Raw genomic sequence first — 17,315 nt, 5'->3', positions numbered from 1 at the left:
CAGTTTTAGCTGGCAGCTCGGGGCAATCGGTCCATTACAGCGTGTCCACAGCAGCAGACGATGTCTCTGTGTTTGTCCTTCAAGTGATAAATACAGAACCTCCTATAGATGGGTACCTGTGAATATAATGAATGTATAAATGATTGTACTGTCTGTTTCTTATCTTTTCCTTTTTTTCAGTTCTCTAGATCTCAGCTCTCTTGAGATAGAGGTAATAATAATAATACATTTTATTTGTATAGTGCTTTATTAAAAAGCACTCAAAGACACTTTACATGGTAAAAACAGAAACAATAAAAGCAATTATAATAAGAACAAAATAGATGACATAACAGTAAAGAACAACGTGAAAAAAGAAACATACATAACTGACTTTACAGGTTAAAAGCAGATTTAAATAGATAGACATCACTTTATATTCGGGGTTTACAAGATCTTCTAACACAACTTTACAAAACTTTTTCCTTTGAGGTTGTTTTCATTTCTTTTCCATTTTCTGTTGGTTTAGAAGACCAACTTTGGCAAGGATTGCATGTGTTAAATGGGCAATTTTGGTCAGAAAGAGACAAATCTGTGACTTATATAATTAATTGTTCATGTATCACTGCATACCTAAGAGTTTCTCTGTGTGACTATACACTCCTGGGGAAAAAATTGTGTGACAATTAAATCTTTAGCCGAGCTAGCGGCTCTGTGAGGCTGTGAAGCTAAATGTGGATGTCAGCGTGCTAACACGCTCACAATGGCAATACTAACGAGCTGATGTCTAGCAGGTGTAATGTTTATCATGAGTGCTAATGAGCACATGTATAGGTGTATATGCCTTCATAAAGTATTCAAGCCACATTTCGCTTTGCTGCATTCTTAAGTGTTGAAGCTTATTCAAACTGTGAATCTGTATACATACTGTATCTTGTATACACACTATTTAGGAGAATAAAAATGGGAGCTCTGCCATGGAAGCACTTATAGATAATTAACAGGATTTTAAAATCAATTTGAAATGTGCAGAGAGACAGCGTTGAGAGGCTTTAATTAAAAAAAAAGTCTTCGTAAGGAGACTTTGCTTGGAGGCTGATGGCAGAATTTCAAGCAAACTGAAGAGGAATTTAAAGGTGACGGTGCTACGCAAGTAGAAAGTGCATCAAAATAATCTAAACAGGCTGTGACAAAAGCATGAGCAGGAATGAGGAAATAAATAACTCTAATAAGATGTTGACTGAAGACGTGGCATGACTCACGAGATACTGTAGCCGATCACTCCCCAGCCATCGTCACCAAACTGGAGCAAATCTGCAACGAATAATGGGGCAAAATCATAAACTGCAAATGCACAAAGCTGACCCAGACTCAAGACTACACTCAGAGCTCATGCTCATTAAAAAAGCAATTCACAACTGAACATGTATCTGACTGAGATACTGTACTTCTGTATTACTTTTCAATTAAAGGCCAAAACTGTGATGAGCCAGGAAGGACCCATCAGCGACTGCATTCATGCCAAGTCAGAAGCTGATCTTGCTCTCCAACGCAGTGGGAATATTGGCTGCCACTAACAATTATTTTCACTATCGAATAATCTGCTGATTATCTTTTCAAATTTTTTTTTTTTATTATAATTTTCAACAGCCCAAGGTGACATGAGTCCAAAACCCCAAAGTTTTCATGCACGGAGGACGTGTGAGCATCAAATCCTCACATTTGAGAAGCTGGAACGAGCAAAAGTTTTTGCTTGAAATCAATTTTTTACATGACTATTTAACAACCAAATCGAATAATTGACTAATTTATTTTGAAAAGAAAAGTCATTTTCTTTCCGCTCTCTGTAACAACACAAGCTTTCTCTCCTAAGCAGTTGTCCCAGTGATGCTTGGGGAGTATGATGTCCTAGATTTATATTTGTTCTACGTTTGCTGCAAACTTTAAATCTCCACTCCCTTAAAACCACTCGCAAAGTATATAAATACTGATGCAGACAACACAATCTGTTACGATCTACTGCCAAGTTTATGCTTCACTCCCTAAAAGATCCTACTGCAGCTTCACATAACCCAGTTTAATGCTACCTGTTATGATGTATATGAGTCTGTCTCAAGGGCCACTGGGAGTAAAATGTATTTAGCTTTTTACTCGAAAACCTGCGTACGCTATGAATAGTTTTTCAATGAGATAATCTCATTAAAAAAAAGATGTAAAATCACTTTTGATGAGTTTATCTTCCATCTTATTTCCTAATACCTATTATTATAGTGTATCTGTTGAACAACGGGAAGCTAAATGCAATGTTTTTATGTAGAGGAATAAATTACAGCGCTTTGTAATCATCGGGCTCATTTCTTTAAGTCAAAAAGTTGAAAGGTGTTTATTGTTTGCAGATGGCAGAATTGATTCCGGCAAACTGCTATTTCCTTTCTTCTTTGCATGGTGAAAAACTGTGATAACGTAATTGAAAAGATTCTATTCCGCTGGGGTTAAAAGTCCACTTGTCCATTACTATATTGAGTATGTAATTAAACTGTCACATATTAATCCTCTCAAACGCAGCATCAACTGAAACAAATTATATTTTGTAGAACAAATTTCTCGCAAATGGAGAAAAGAGTGAAATGAAAGTCTTAAAATCGGGTCATTACGAAGTCCTATTTGAACAGCGTGTCAGTAACCAGAGGGAGCTAAGGTGCAGCAGCACAGAATATTAATGGACATTTGATTAAACATTCCTATATCTTTATGTGACTATCCCTCAGGCAAAGCGCTTACAGAACAAAACAAATGAGCCAATTATAATTATCTATGTTATGTTTTCTCCTTTTCTGCCTGATGTGATCTCAACAACAGATGTTTTAAAGGACAGAACTAACATTAGACTTTCTGCCCTTCGGCCGACTTTCCACTTGTGTTCTCCACGGTTGATATTCCCTCTAAATCTGTGGAGTAAACACAGGATACGTCATGTGATAATCTAATGTTTTCAGTGTTGTGGCAAATATTCAACGACAATTTTCAGAAAACAAATAGTGAAAATGGCTCGAGAGTGCTGCAGTCCCCCCCCCCCCATTCTGCTCATGCAAGTAGTGCCAGTAGAAGCTGATCCCAGTCTAAATTGCTTGTAATCTCATCCAACAGCAAAGCACTTTTTGAATGCAATGTTTACTGCCAACATTTCTCAATGCTCCAAATACAAAGTAACCGGGGACCTCTAACTGTATTTTAAATGCATAGTCGATGCTCAGAGAGGTTATTTAAGCATAAGCTCATTAAATACTAAACCAAAGTGGTGAACAGACGGCTACTGTGACACTGATGGAGATACTAAGATACTGATGCCTGATGAAGTGGACAAAATATGATGCTAATTGAAACCTACACAAATACAAGTACATTTTATATTTAGTGATTCACACTATTTTTGTTGTACAAGATAATCTAAGATATTTTTAGGTGGGCTGCAAGTCCGCAGGGTAAAAACAGGTAACATGTTAAAGGTTTTTGATATCTGAACTAGCAGATGAGCATGTTTATGGGTTATTAAAAAAAAAACTGTGGCATTAGTAAAAAAAAAAAAAAAGAAAAGGGCATGTCAAATAATTCTAACGTTTGTTGACCACATAAGTCAATATACAGTATATGTCAAGAATAAGGAATTGCACACCAATTCAAATCCTAATTTCTTAGCAGATCCAGGCCTGCATTGTTCCTGTGCAGGTGTTTCTCTTGACATGCGTTTCAAAAGCTTCGTTTGCGCACACAGTGACGTGCAGACAACTGCATCACTCCTTCCAAATGAGTCACCAATTACAACTTCAATGAAGTGATTCCACCTCAGCAAAAGTGTCATATGATCATGACGTTAATCAAGACTTTGCCGAATTGACTTTTTTTTCCATTTGAGTTTTTTGAGCAGCTAAAACACATGCAGACCAAGAGCCTTTTTTCTTTTGCCGCAGTATGTGAACAAAAGGTGAGACGTATCCTTTACAACAGATGCTCATTCATTCATGCGTCTGGTGAACACCGCCAACATTTCACCGCTGTGTTCCAAATTACACTGATCATCCCAAAGGGAAACTGCAATTACAGCCGCAAACAAGATGGCTGATTGGCACAGGTGGAGACCCCATCATGCATGGATGACACCATGTTTACCGGCGCTTTTTTTTTTTTTTTTTTCTTTTCAAGAAAAGAAACCATGTGCGGAATCTTGCTTTTGACCTTTTTCCATAGAAGAGGCCTGGCTTCCGGCTAATCTTTTTATTTATCTGAACATTTTGAAATGTTCACTGTACTCATATTCAGTGCAGTATAATGGTTATGGGTTTTTTATTCCATGAAAAAAATCTATAAATGATTCACTTCAATCACATTATATTATATACACTTGCATCACAACAAAAAAAAAAAACAGTAAAATTCTCTACTACTACTCTAGGAAAACAGTGTAAATACTGTTGCTGTAGTTTGAAGATTGGACACTTTAGTCCACTGCAACCCTCCACACAATGCCCCACATTGCCTGCAACTATAAATAGGGTTACTTGGCTGCCCTTCCTCACAAAGCTCCTCCGTGGCTCCTACCCTGTAGCATCGCCTGCCACAGCACCAGGCTCTGATGCACAGCATGCAGCGCTGGTGGTCGACACCCCTGACTTAATGGATCACATCAACCTCACGCACTGCTTCAAGTCGTGCTCTGACTGACCTCCGGCCTGCAAGAACTTTGCTGACTGAGGATGCGATGTTCTTTGTAGTTTGTAATCCTCTAATCTACACTGAAAGCAAACTGCACGCAGGAGTTAGCATTCCAGAGTGCTGGTAATGTTCTAAACAGCATATTTGAGGAACAGCTTTAATGTCCTTGAGAGAATATACAGTGGTAAAAATTGACCAATTTGGGGGGATTTTTGTCGCATATTCCAGTCACTGGCTGTAGCAAACTTGAATGAGGACTGGCCCCTAGAGGACTCGGCTTTGGGGACATTTGGCAAAGTGTGACAGAGAGTTTTTCGCAGGAAGAGGATTAAGTTTCAGACGTAGGGTGAAGTTTGACTTTGACTTTGGCCAGTTAGCAATTATGCAGAAGTTTGCCACATGAGCAGCACAGATAGAACACCTGAAGCAACAAGCTATGAAGTTGTGCCTTGAAATATCATCAACATAATCTAGCAATATAGGAAGCTGGTCATCTGGACCATGGAGAATAGTACCTGACCTCTGGCAGACGTTTCTCAATGTGGTGCGACACAGCTCTCTCTTTACAATCACATTTGTAATCATTTGGATTCTATTGTCTCATAAATATCCAACACAATAAAGTTTAGCAATAATAAGGCCATTCATAATTTCTTGAAAGTAAACCAACGACATAAAGTGAAAGGGCAAAATTATTTCCACAGCATCCGAACGGTGGAAAGAACCTGCAGGTGTGGGCGTTTTGTTTACACCAGAAAAAGAATCAGAACCGGGCTTTGACGCAGACACTTGATGACAGACAGATCACCGATGACAGCAATGTTCGGATTTGACACACTCTGACAGCACAGCATCAGCCTCAGAACCGGGGAGACGAGGGTTCATACACAAGCACACAACAATACTTTGCGATCTATCGATAGAAAGACAAACACTAATTGTTTTGTAGGCAACCCCCCCCCCCACCCCCCACGTTAGTGCTGCTTGGAGTCAGATATGTAAAAACACAGTTGGTTGGCACTCACTTGTTTGTTTGAACCACTCATTTTACATGCCATTAGATCTGAATTGTTAATAAAAATCCGTCTGGAGCTTATTGATTGGTTTTTATTACCTCATTTATTTCATGTCTTGTCTGGATTGCAATGCGCTACTAAATTATTTATGAGGTTAACCACGGTGTTCATTTGCTCTCTCCACACTGCTGAGGCAGTGAAGACGTATAAATGCATTTATTCAGGCTGTATATCGTGACATTCACTTTTGCAACATGCGTGGAACGGAGCAGAAAGGTTGCGTCGTCCTGAAAGTTTAACACCAGAATCCTGTCCTCATGCTTGTTTTGCCATTTATTTGGTTCTGGACAGGTTTACTGTTCAGATTGATTTAATAATTAAGTTAAGTTCAGATATTACAGTTAAGATTAATTTTCACTACATGTGCGCATAGCCGGCCACGCTTACTGCCATAGTTGCTGGTAAGAATCACCTGTATAACCAATAGAAATCACATTGTTCATTGCCCTCTTCAATTATATTGCAATGAATGAACTGCACTTTGATGCTGGAAATCACTGCATGCTCTGCTCTCACCTTTGACAACATCGCCCTCTGCTGGTTACGAACTGCACACGAGGACATGTGATTTGTTTAACGTAATTATTTTTCTTTCAGCAGTAGGCCTAACTGAAGATTTGCTATCATGATTAACAATTATTAATATTAGTTATATTGCCATGGCTTCTGATTTGACTGTAAGATATTGATGCATATGATATGATCTAAAGTACACAAAAACACCAATGGTCAAAGATGGAATACTACATTGTGATGGCACATTCCTTTAAAATGATCCATCATGACGCATTTAGGTTTAGACCATACATTCCTTCAGTGTGTCATCAATGATTGTATCAGAGGCTAAATATACAATACAAAATTGTGCTGTACTGCAAACTCTTAAGCAGCAGTTTTAAGCAATAGTGCAGTGCTGAAATCCAATAATCTAATTTGATGCATTCATCCTCTGCTTGCCGTGATGAATCACCTCTCCAGCAATGAGTGTGTCCCTGCAAATTCATTTTTGATGCGCTTGGAAAATACTAATAAAGTCCAGACGTTCCTACTCCATTTTTTTCTCTGCTCTCCCTCGGTTCTCCGTGAGCTGTTTTTACCTGGAGGCTTGAAACCTTGAACTATTGCAGAATTTATTAGCACTCGTGACAACATGACAAATAGCACAATTATCTGGTTCATCATAATGTTTACCATCATCCATCCTACAACTTCTGCATCATTCTAGAATGGACCACTCTAAAAGGATGAACATGTTGATTTCTTCAGCAGGAAATCTTACGTCTTCCAAATCTTCTGTGTGTTACATAAAGAGGGCAGAAGCGCCAATTGCATTAAACACTATTCACCATAACAAAGGGACCTTGCTACTGAAAATTAGCACCAAATAATGACTTGCTTCATCAATACCCAACAATTAGAGTATAAAATACTTTATTAAGTTGCACTGAAAAGTAAAATACATGTCTCTGCATAACAAAGAAATACTTCAGATAGACTTCAAAAAGGACAACATCAGAATTAGCCATGTTTGCTCAATACAGGTCTCTCTGCCCTCTATGTGTTTTTATTTGTACAAATACATATCAGACAGCCTACTACGTCTTATTGTCTTGTTCATAATTCATTTTGTATTTTTATAATTTATTATTGTATTTTCTTCTTTTTTTATTATCAACCATTTTATTTTACTGGTGAGGAGATTTAGCCGGAGCAAGAGTGAAAACCCGATAACGGCTGAAACACTAGATATTCTCATAAATATCTAAACCTTTCAGTCCACCGCAGTTTTTGACTTAAATTATCTGTCCATCAAAGTATTTCCAGTATTCTCTTTAATTAAAAGTCATCCTGGAGATATACTTTGAATCACTTGAATTTATATCCCTGTTAAATTCAAGCATACTGTGTCTACACTCGACAGCTATCACTCCTCTTGTACACCCAGCAGCAATGTGACATGCGTGGTTTTCTGATGATTGGCTCAAACAAATTGTTTCCACCGACTGTGTGTTGTTTTTTTTTTAACGCTGCCCACCTTCCGTTCAAATGTAAGGTGCGTTCACTGGCTCCACTGATTCATCATCACCAGGTATCAGCTGTGCGGTTGATGGTCCCACGCTGTCATTCTGTCCCTCTCTTCCTCCTCCGCAGAGTCCTCAGAGCTGTTTACCACAGCAGCACTAAGAGAATGGAGCTCCTCCAGAACAGACAGGAGTCTCCCTGACAGGATGCAGACGGGCCAGTGTTCACATTAGTCACGTCTGTGTGAATGTGAGGCTGTGTACTGATGCATGAGGAGTTAGGACACTGCTTACCGTCTGCAGGTACCCCAGAATGACTCCTCTCTGAGGGTCTTTTTCGATGTTCTCTGGCTGCTGCGTGAGCTCTTGTATACTCACTGGTCAACCCTCTCTCAGCAGTGACAGTGGCCTGCAACAGATTCGGGTCATAAGAGGTCGTCAGCAGACGTTTTTCTCAACTGTCTTCACGGCTTAAAGAAGTCTTACCAGCAGTGGTTGTGTGTCTTTCGCCGTCTCCTTCAGTTGTGTATTCTGGACTTCCCTCTTTGTGTGTTGTTGGGTTCCTGTCATTCTGTCCCGTTTCCTTGCCGCCTCTCTCTCAAACTGCCGCAAAGTCATAACTGCAAGAGACAATACAGACAGATTGAAAGCCGCAGGGAAATGCTGCTCGGTACTGTGTCAACAACTCCCATCATATCAGATCACAGTCTGCATTACAGATATGACTTCACCCCCTTATGTTAAGCTGCTGCCGGCTGAGGTAGCATGGTGCTAATCCCGCTACCTGCTTTGGTGTGCGCTCTCTTGGCAGTATTGACTTGAAGCTCCATCTCTCTCAGCTTCTCAGCACAGCAGTCCTCGATCTCAGACACTCTCTCCTGCAGGGCTGAAGGGGAGCAACAAAAGCACCATTCCTCAATACAGCCTCTCTCACACACTGAGGAACAGAATGAGATGCTGTATTTATATGCACCACAGGGTATGAACTGGATTGATTTGCAAATTTTCATTGACAAGCAAGACCACCACAGATCCAAGGTGATTGATTGAATTTCAGATTTCTCGATTATTGCGATGCAACCACATCAAGCGCCGCAGCACAGCAAGGTGGCAGTAGCCTAAAGGTCAGAAAAAGCTCCAGGGAAACATTTGTTCATGTTGTCGTTCGATAAAGTTCCCGCAATTTCAGCCCTGAAATGTAAAGGAAATAAAATCTAATAGTGCGGATTTGATGTCTGCATCATTAAAGCTGCTATAATCAATACTTCTACATTACCAACGGATCCCACGACGACATGTATATGAAAGGAGTAAATCATAATAACAAACCCACAGAGAAAATAACCACCGACTCTACAGTTCCCCTCTACTTTCAGGTCATTGTTTGTTTGTTTTTGGCCCACAACTTTACTGTTTTGGGTCACCAAACGGCAGACGGACACAGTTAGCGACTTGCTAGTGGAAATAGTGGAGCGTTTAGCAGCTAAAGAGACTGGTGGAAATCAAGTGGATAAGACAGACTTGTCCTTTAATGCAGGTTTATAGCTAAGAAGCTGCCAAGTGGCCCCTGAAAAAACAGTAATGGGAAAACTCAGTAACACTCCCTGATCAACTACAGCCAAGGTGCTCTTGAAAATGTCACTTAATCCCTAACTGCTCCGGTGAAGCTACCGAGGAGACCGGAGTGGCCAGGTGTGGCTATATGGAGACGGCAACGAAGGGCATTTCTGAAATAGATCAGGAGTGCTTAGTCTGCTTTCCGTGGATAAGTCGGAGCTGAAAAACACTCATGCGTCTTACAGCAGCCGATGCCTCACCGCGTTCGCTGTGCTCCTGCTGGCTGAGCAGCTCAGAGCGGAGTTTCTCCAGGTTGACCTCGCTCTCCTCCAGCTGGGCCTGGATCTGCTGCAGGCTGCGCTCGGCCTCCTCTCTGCCAGCAGAAGCCTGCTGCACCTCCACCCGGCTCTGCTCCTGCTGCTGCTGCCCCCGCCTCCTGAGTTTGCCTTCATCTGAGGGGGATGTACAAAAAGGTGAACTGAGACACATTCACTGCCAGGACACGGATATACCCGACAGATAATGTGGTATAATAAGGTGTTGGGAGTTGTAAGGGTGCTGCTCACACTGTTCTTTCAGATCAGCCAGAGCTTTCTGGATGAGCTCCGGGCTTCTTTTGAGCTCCTGTGTGAGCTCGTCTCTCTCCTCGCACACCGCACTGAGCTCTGTCTGAAGGTTTGTGATGCTGCAGGGCAACAAAGACAAGATGGCAGCGCAGATAACGGAGCAGAGAGTCAAGCGGAGCATTGGTGTATAACAACGGCAGCCCTAAAACGAATGACTTTGCATACAAATTGTGATGTATTGATGCAGTATATCAGAAAATTATTCTTATTCATAACGCAATATTGATTTCAACCACATTAACCTCCTCTTTAGCCAACCTAACGAAGCTGAAACTGATGTTTCCTGGTTGTATGTCTGTTTTGTAAAGCAATGAGCCTTTATTTGGACAGTGTAAACATTAAGCTTATAATAACAAGTCTTACTAATTCTCTGAATTAGTGCTGAAAGGGTTCTTGGATTCAATGAATATAATTCAATAATAATAATGAATGCTCACCAAATCTGACCAGTAATGATTCATTTTAAATCACTTCACACTAAAACATCTGCCGTTTAAAGCTTTAACAGTGCAAAGAGATGCTCGACTTGCTTCATGTCACAGTAGAACTAGAGGACATCGGGCTGTTGATCATAAGAGGTAAGCCCTTTTAAGAAATCACGTGGGCTCCGAGAATATGCTCATGGTGCATTTGGCTTTATTTTTTGCCATTACTGAGTAAATTAGTGGGGTCAATTCATTTAAAAAAAAAAAAAAAAAAAAGGTAATTGGCAGTTAGTTGCAGAATAATGAAACACCTCATTGCAAAACCTCTTTTAAAGCACACATAGTGACAAATACTGCTGCAGCTATTTAGAAATGATTTGCATTCAGCCTCATGTGAGTACTTTGATTAAAAGGCTATTTCTCTAATGTAGACACTAGGACATAAAAAGAAGGCGTTCTTGCATTGGGTAAAGAGTGTTTATGTGAAACCTCGTACCTGTCAGCAGTTTCCTCCGTCTGTTTACTGGCCTGCTTAGCTTTCTGCAGGGCCACCCTCCTCATGGTCAAACCTGAAAAAACAAAACCATTGTGACTTTATTTACAGGAAACATGCAATTCAAACTGAAGCACTGTGATTTCCCCCCCCCCTCCGTCAGCCTCCTCGTATGACTGCACCTTGTATTGTCTCCACTCGTCTTTTAGCAAACGTTAGCCTCTGGGTGAGAGTGTTGAGTCTTGCTTGAGCTGCGTCCATTTCTGCCACCTTGCTTTCAAATGCCAAACTAAACCTGTGAAGCACAAAAGAGATGTGTGAAAATGAAGCATCGACTGTAATTACACTTTCAACATTGACAAGAACAACAGCTGTGTTTTCCCCTTTTGCTCGTCTGATTTACCAGCTAATCCTGTCAGTTTTGAATTCAGATAAATGCGTTTACCTCCGAACTGCCTCCGTCAGGACTTTTCGTTCAGCCTCTTCTCTCTCGCTGTGGGACTTTAGCTGTGACTTTTCTCGTTGCGTCTGGGCCAAGTCCTGTTTCAATGTCTGGGAAGAAAATCACACGTAAGAAAAGCGCATCGTGACCAGCTGCTGTTCTTAAAACCGTCACCGGTCTTGGAACCCAGCAAAGTTTTCATATAGTCAGCAGCCTGCGCTGTGGTAAAAATGCATGAGGGTTCATCCAAACCCTAAGCAGCACCAAATTTATTGTGCATCATCGAAATTTCGGACAGCCGCGTAAATCACGTCACTTGCTCTCTGGTACTAACCTCCTTTCCCACCCTCTCCAGGTCCAGCTCAGCGATCCTGTCATCTAGACCGTGTTGGAGCACACTAGCGCGGTGCTGCTCCTGCTGGAGCTGCTGCTCAAGGAGTTTGACCTAAAAAAAAACACAGCACACCAGTACCACACTTTAAACACAATGGACATATTTCTTTTACCGTGGTATATAAATAGATGACGATTTTCATACTTTTGAAAGAACTTTATCCTTTTCTCCTCTTAGTTCAATGTCCTTGGAGCGAAGCTGGACGCACAACTTAAACACTTTGTCTCTCCAGAGCCGAAGCACTTGAAGGCCTTCAGATTCAGTCCTCACAAGCGGGTCTGTGGAGGCCTTCAGAAACACATTCATGTACAGTAAATGCACACACACCACTTCAGCAAATGCTTCATACGAGCATGGGGAATTATTGCACGCCAATTAGTCTGGTTTTCTAATGCTTTTTTTTTTTCTCCTTTCTTCCAACAGCTATATTAATAAACCATCAGAGAAGAGTTTTCAAGAAAGTCTGTGCGCTCAAATTCATCACCGTGCAACGAAAACTAAACAATATAAGATCTTTGACGATTATCGATCTCAAGTAATCTTCAAGTTTTTTATTCAAAACTAACCAAAACGCATGAAAAACACATTAAAAATGGGGAAAAACGAAATGTATAAGTCACCTGCAGAGTGCTACTGTACATTATATGATCGGTAGCTGCTTAGTCTACATAGGAAGCCTGCAAGCAGCAGTGCTACTGTTCATCATGTGTCATCAGCGTATGCATGTACGATGTATTAAGTGACACTCACCTTCTTCACTATTTTCTCTTCTTGGAGGGCGAGTATCTCACTCACAGAGTTAAACCTGACAGTCAAAAGCTCTGCGGTCGTCTGAAGAGCGGCTTTCTCTCTGTTCAACCTCTACAAAATGGATAATGTTATTTAACAAACATAAATGGGATGAATTGCTATACTGGGTATATTAACTCGTTTGATTATTCCTTTAACCTGATTTAAAGAACAAGAAATTCCATTTTTTTCCTGTGCAATTACTTCACAGTAGGCTGATTGCAATCAATACGGTTTGGATTGTATTCACCTGAACTGCCTCATTTAATTGTTCCTTCTCTCCTTTCTCCGGGGCAAGCTGGCCGATGTAATTTCTGAGGCTGTGCAGTGTAGCTGATTGTGTCTCAAAAGCTTGTCCCATTTGGCTGAAAAATAAACATCCCCCGCCAAAAAAAAAACACAGTGAATTTGACATCAGAGTGCAATGCATGTGTAGCTCTCCTCAGTTTTAGATTGAACGTGGCACCTTAAATGTTCTTTCAGCCCATCTCTCTCAGCAGATACCTCCACCAACGTGCTTTTCAGCTGCAGCACTTCTGTGGTCATCGATTGAAGTCTGTCCTGTAGTTCCCCGTTTGTGTTTCTCGCTGCACCCACCTCTGCACAATGGGAAGCATGCAACTGTAGCAGCTGAAAGTGAGGAAAGCCAAAGAACAGACATTTTAAGACACAAATAATGATACATTCTCTCATTGACATGGATTCTTGGATGCAGGGCCTTGAGCCGACATCACTTAAATCAGTATGTACAAAGTTTATGAATTTGCCACAGACCTGCACCTCGTGCTTCTTCTGCATTTCCTCCAATTGTACAGACAGTGTAAGAATCTGTGACCTGCCCGTTTGAGCCTTTAGGGTGAGCTCCTGGGCTTCCTCTTTGCTCCTCATTACATCTCTTCTCAGCTCGGTAATTTCTTCCCCAGACTCATTCTTTAGTCTTTCAAGCTGCAAGAAACACAACATGTTTAGAATATATTAAACTAATCATCTTAAACTTACACAATGAAAAGTGCCAGGTGACTGTAAGCTATTATTAAGACTACCAGACTGTACTAAAAACATCAGACTACAGCCTGCAAAAACGAGTTACACGATGCAAGTAATTCTCAGATGATCTCTGTCAACATCCGTGTTGAAAATGAAATGTTTTGTTTGTAAATCGAATTACCTGTGAGCTTATTTTCTCCTTCTGTGCACTGCTGTGAGTGAGCTCCCTCCTGATTTGGCTGAGTTCAGTCTTAGCCCGACATAGCTCTTCCCGCATTGCTTCCAATTCGTGGCTCGGTCTGTTGTACGAAGATGATGCCATGTTAAATTTATTCAAAATAAATGACTCATCATCGTTAATCTCCGAAATGATTAGTTACGAAATGTAAAATGACTCGATTGTGTAACATCTTCTACCTGTTCAGGGAGCTGTCTCTCATCTCTTCCCTGTGTCTCCCTGCAGTCTCCTTCAGCGCCTCCACCTGACCCTTTAACCTCTCAGCTTCGGCCTTGTGCTTCTCTGCCTCCAGACGCCACTCAGTCTCCCATCTGGACCACTGCTCTCTTCTCTCTGCACATCTGTGTTTGAGGGAATGGAGCTTTTTAGGCAAGTTACCCAACATGCCACTCAACTGTTGGACAATAATGGTATTTCTGAGTATATAAAATATATTGTGGGATACCTGACCCTAAGGTATGACTCGTGATCCACAGGGTTCCTTCCTCTTATGCGGTCTCCTTGTAACATCGTGATCCTCTGATTTTCCCTCCTCAGTTCCAAGATTTCCTGTTGGGCCTGTGTGATGGCGAGCCATGGATTGGTGGGACTGGGATCCCCTGGTTGTGATGAAGTTAGGCCTGGGTTTATCCAGGAGATGGGTGGCGGTGTCCCTGCGACTTGAACGCCTCTGTGTGCTCCAGCAGACTGCACACTGGATGCAAAATGCGATGGTGGTACCAGGTCCTCCTGGAGATTCCCTATAAAGCATGACATGTTTAAGTGTGTGTGCATGCCTCACCTGAGCTAAATGTGTAGTACTAGCGTCTCTGTGTCCTGGTTCGGTATTTTACGGCGTGACGCAATTTCCGGTCTTTTCGCAGTCATTTTCTTCGGCTATCGCCATCAAAGTGTAAGTAATATTAATTAATACATATTAAATAATATAATTTTAACAATTAAAACGATATTTAGTTCGAAATGTAATTAGTTAAACTTATGTTTATAACTTACACGATCATTTTTAAATCAGTATTTTAAGTGCATTTTTATTGAAATGTTAGCAAAAAAAACTGTCCGGACCAGGAAACAATTCCGCTATACCAATGTAATATTCATGTTTACTAGTTAACGTTAGTCTTTGCAGACTGGACTTTTGAGAAAGTTACCAAACCACATGACAACTTCCCTCTCCTAGCGTTAAATGCAACATACAGTATCCTTGTTGATAATTAACGTGGGTTGGAGAGCTGACAAGTGCAGACTAACTTAGCGGTAGTTAGTGTGAAGTTAGCTAGGTTAGCGTTACATTGTAGGCTAACGTTAGCTAGCATTATCTTGAACTCAACATCTGACTTCAGGTTAGGAGCAAATGTAACGTTAAACCAAAACTGCAGTGAGAAGAATAAACTTACTTGAAACCGTGGATGACGTAAAATCATCGGGAACTATAAACCTTTCTTTTCCGACATTATGTCTCTCCATGTTCAAAAGAGAAGCTGTCACTGGAAGACAAAACTTGTAAACAAGACAAGGTGCTCTTAGGTGCTGCTTTACGTTTATTATCCCGCTAAACAAGTTGATGGTGGTTGCCTTAGTTAGGTTACAACCACAGGTTACAACGGTTACTCTCTGCTTTAGGCTATTTCAGGAGGCAAACTTCTGATGCTCAATTTACACGTCGGTTAAACTGCAAATACCATGTTTATATCTATGAACTTAACGCCAATGAAATGATTTATCGCGCAAAACTGCCAAACATTACAAACGCGCAGTGCATCCTGGGAAAGTGGAATGTCTTGACATTATCCTCCCCGAGTATTGTCTTGCAGGATGTTATTTCCCTCAGGCTTCTCGTGTCTCGCTACCGTCACAAGAACCCTGCGTTGGCCTTCATCATACATATCGGCTGTCGCCCAGTTTGCGGGAGCGTGTCAAGTCCACTACATAACCAGGGTAACAGCTTAACTGAAAGACTGAACTCAGGACATTAAAAGTCCAAAAGCAAAGAGTATTGTTGCACAGGGGTGGAGCACGTGAGTTTGATTGACACACGGTATTCTACAATAGGAGGTGTGTGATGGGTATAATTTCACACATATGTCAAATTGTATGTCAAATTAACAATGGGGAATGTAGCACTTTATTCTTCTGAATGTGGTTCCATTAGGCATTTTACTAAGAGATATTATTGTGATGATTAGTGGGAAAGAGACTGTATAATTGCACCTAATGAAGTTATTGAAAGTAAGCCATTCCTTCTTTGCCTAGGACTTCCTCACCTCATGAACACCCAGGGGTATCTGACAACCAGACCATTTGTGCTTAATATTCCAGTCCTGCAGAAATGGGAGCACAGAGCATGCGGGGCAGCGAATAAGTGCAGCTTTAAATGGTAATTGGTTATAATTTGGTTATGTAACTGAATATGTTGTTTGAGGTGCATATATAAAGATCTTACCTCCAACTCTAAAATTAAAAGCATATGACAAATTTACATTTGCATATTTTGACAGATTTCTGTCCTGCAGTGATGCACATTTTGCGCACACTGCCTTTGTGCTGTAAATCTATAAACTGCAAACATGAGCTCACCTTCAAGCAAAGGAATGCATCTATTGCTTGTTGTACGATTCAGAAGACTATAATCACATGTTTTATATAGTTATATCTTTTATTTTACTCTGTTGCCTTCAGGAGTCACTTCTGTTTGTCTTGCTGTATATCCTCCTCTCCACAGCTGCCATGATCCACATTCCCCCTGGGGTTCATTAAAGTTTCATATATTATAATCTAATCTATTTATGGTGTATTCAATGAACAAAGACACATTTTAGTTTGATTAATTCACGTAAATTACCATATATATCGATACAACCTGACAAAACAATAACATAAAATAAATAAAGGATAGAGAGGTTGGCTATATAAATACCTCAACAAATAACTAAAGATATAAAAATGCAGGTACATTGCCAAGACAGATAACCAATGGCATCATGAAAGACTGGACCTTGTAATGTAGTGAAGGGATTGTTGGAGGAAAACAGTGGGAGTGCTGTGCATTATTTGGGCATATATTTTATCCTCTCAGCTCTCCAAAGACACTGCAGCAGTCCTGTAGAATAAAGCAGAGGAAAAGAAGGATCAGAGCCGCCGGGAATCCAGAAAACAAAGACAATACTGACCCTTTTCAGAGAGAGAGCAGAATTAAGATGCAGTTATGTTGCTTTGAACAATACTTAAGAGCTAATCAAGGCGGACCGTTACTGCCTATATAATCTGAATCAGCTTTATTGGCCATGTCTGCGTACGCATATGGGAATTTGACTCCGGTTTTTACATTGCTCTCAACGTTCATACACAGAATATACAAATAAAGAAAATTAAAGCGCTTAGAACACATGGCAGATAAAAGGAGCATTTTGATAAAGGCAGAACTCGAATTGAGACAGGTTTGTGAATTTTCAACAAAAATGCAAAAACAAAACGCTGCAACAGAAGCTCATTTAGGCCACTTGTAACAGCATTATTGTTTCAGTCACTATCCAGTACTCATGACCACACGAGGCCATGTCAGTAGAACATCTTTGAGGACA

At 40.7% G+C, this 17,315-nt stretch overlaps 1 protein-coding gene across 1 annotated transcript; it reads right to left on the bottom strand.

Moving 5' to 3' along the window:
* Positions 1-7,857: 7,857 nt before the first annotated feature.
* Positions 7,858-15,873, bottom strand: cchcr1 (coiled-coil alpha-helical rod protein 1). The gene is made up of 19 exons (XM_031857395.1): positions 15,132-15,873; positions 14,183-14,477; positions 13,917-14,078; positions 13,681-13,798; positions 13,287-13,457; positions 12,979-13,142; positions 12,763-12,877; positions 12,474-12,584; positions 11,868-12,011; positions 11,664-11,774; positions 11,333-11,439; positions 11,070-11,182; positions 10,891-10,963; positions 9,910-10,028; positions 9,604-9,795; positions 8,571-8,672; positions 8,273-8,406; positions 8,081-8,195; positions 7,858-7,985 (listed from the first exon to the last, which is right to left on the bottom strand). The coding sequence occupies exons 1-19, from the start codon at positions 15,199-15,201 to the stop codon at positions 7,858-7,860; spliced, it is 2,544 nt and encodes an 847-aa protein (XP_031713255.1). The 5' UTR covers positions 15,202-15,873.
* Positions 15,874-17,315: the final 1,442 nt, after the last annotated feature.

This window comes from Anarrhichthys ocellatus, unplaced genomic scaffold (assembly GCF_004355925.1).
Source record: "Anarrhichthys ocellatus isolate YVR2014 unplaced genomic scaffold, GSC_Weel_1.0 scaffold18, whole genome shotgun sequence".
NCBI lineage: Eukaryota > Metazoa > Chordata > Actinopteri > Perciformes > Anarhichadidae > Anarrhichthys > Anarrhichthys ocellatus.
Note: the sequence above shows the minus strand (reverse complement) of the source record. Positions and strands in the feature narration are given on the sequence as shown.

What these genes read in the sequence shown, in the direction of transcription:
- cchcr1 (XM_031857395.1), bottom strand. Translation starts at nt 15,201, where the DNA reads ATGGAGAGACATAATGTCGGAAAAGAAAGGTTTATAGTTCCCGATGAT. An exon ending in CTGACGGAGGCAGTTCGGAG is followed by an intron (nt 11,183 to 11,332) that starts GTAAACGCATTT and finishes TGTGCTTCACAG; the next exon opens with GTTTAGTTTGGCATTTGAAA. An exon ending in GAGAGCGCACACCAAAGCAG is followed by an intron (nt 8,407 to 8,570) that starts GTAGCGGGATTA and finishes TGTCTCTTGCAG; the next exon opens with TTATGACTTTGCGGCAGTTT.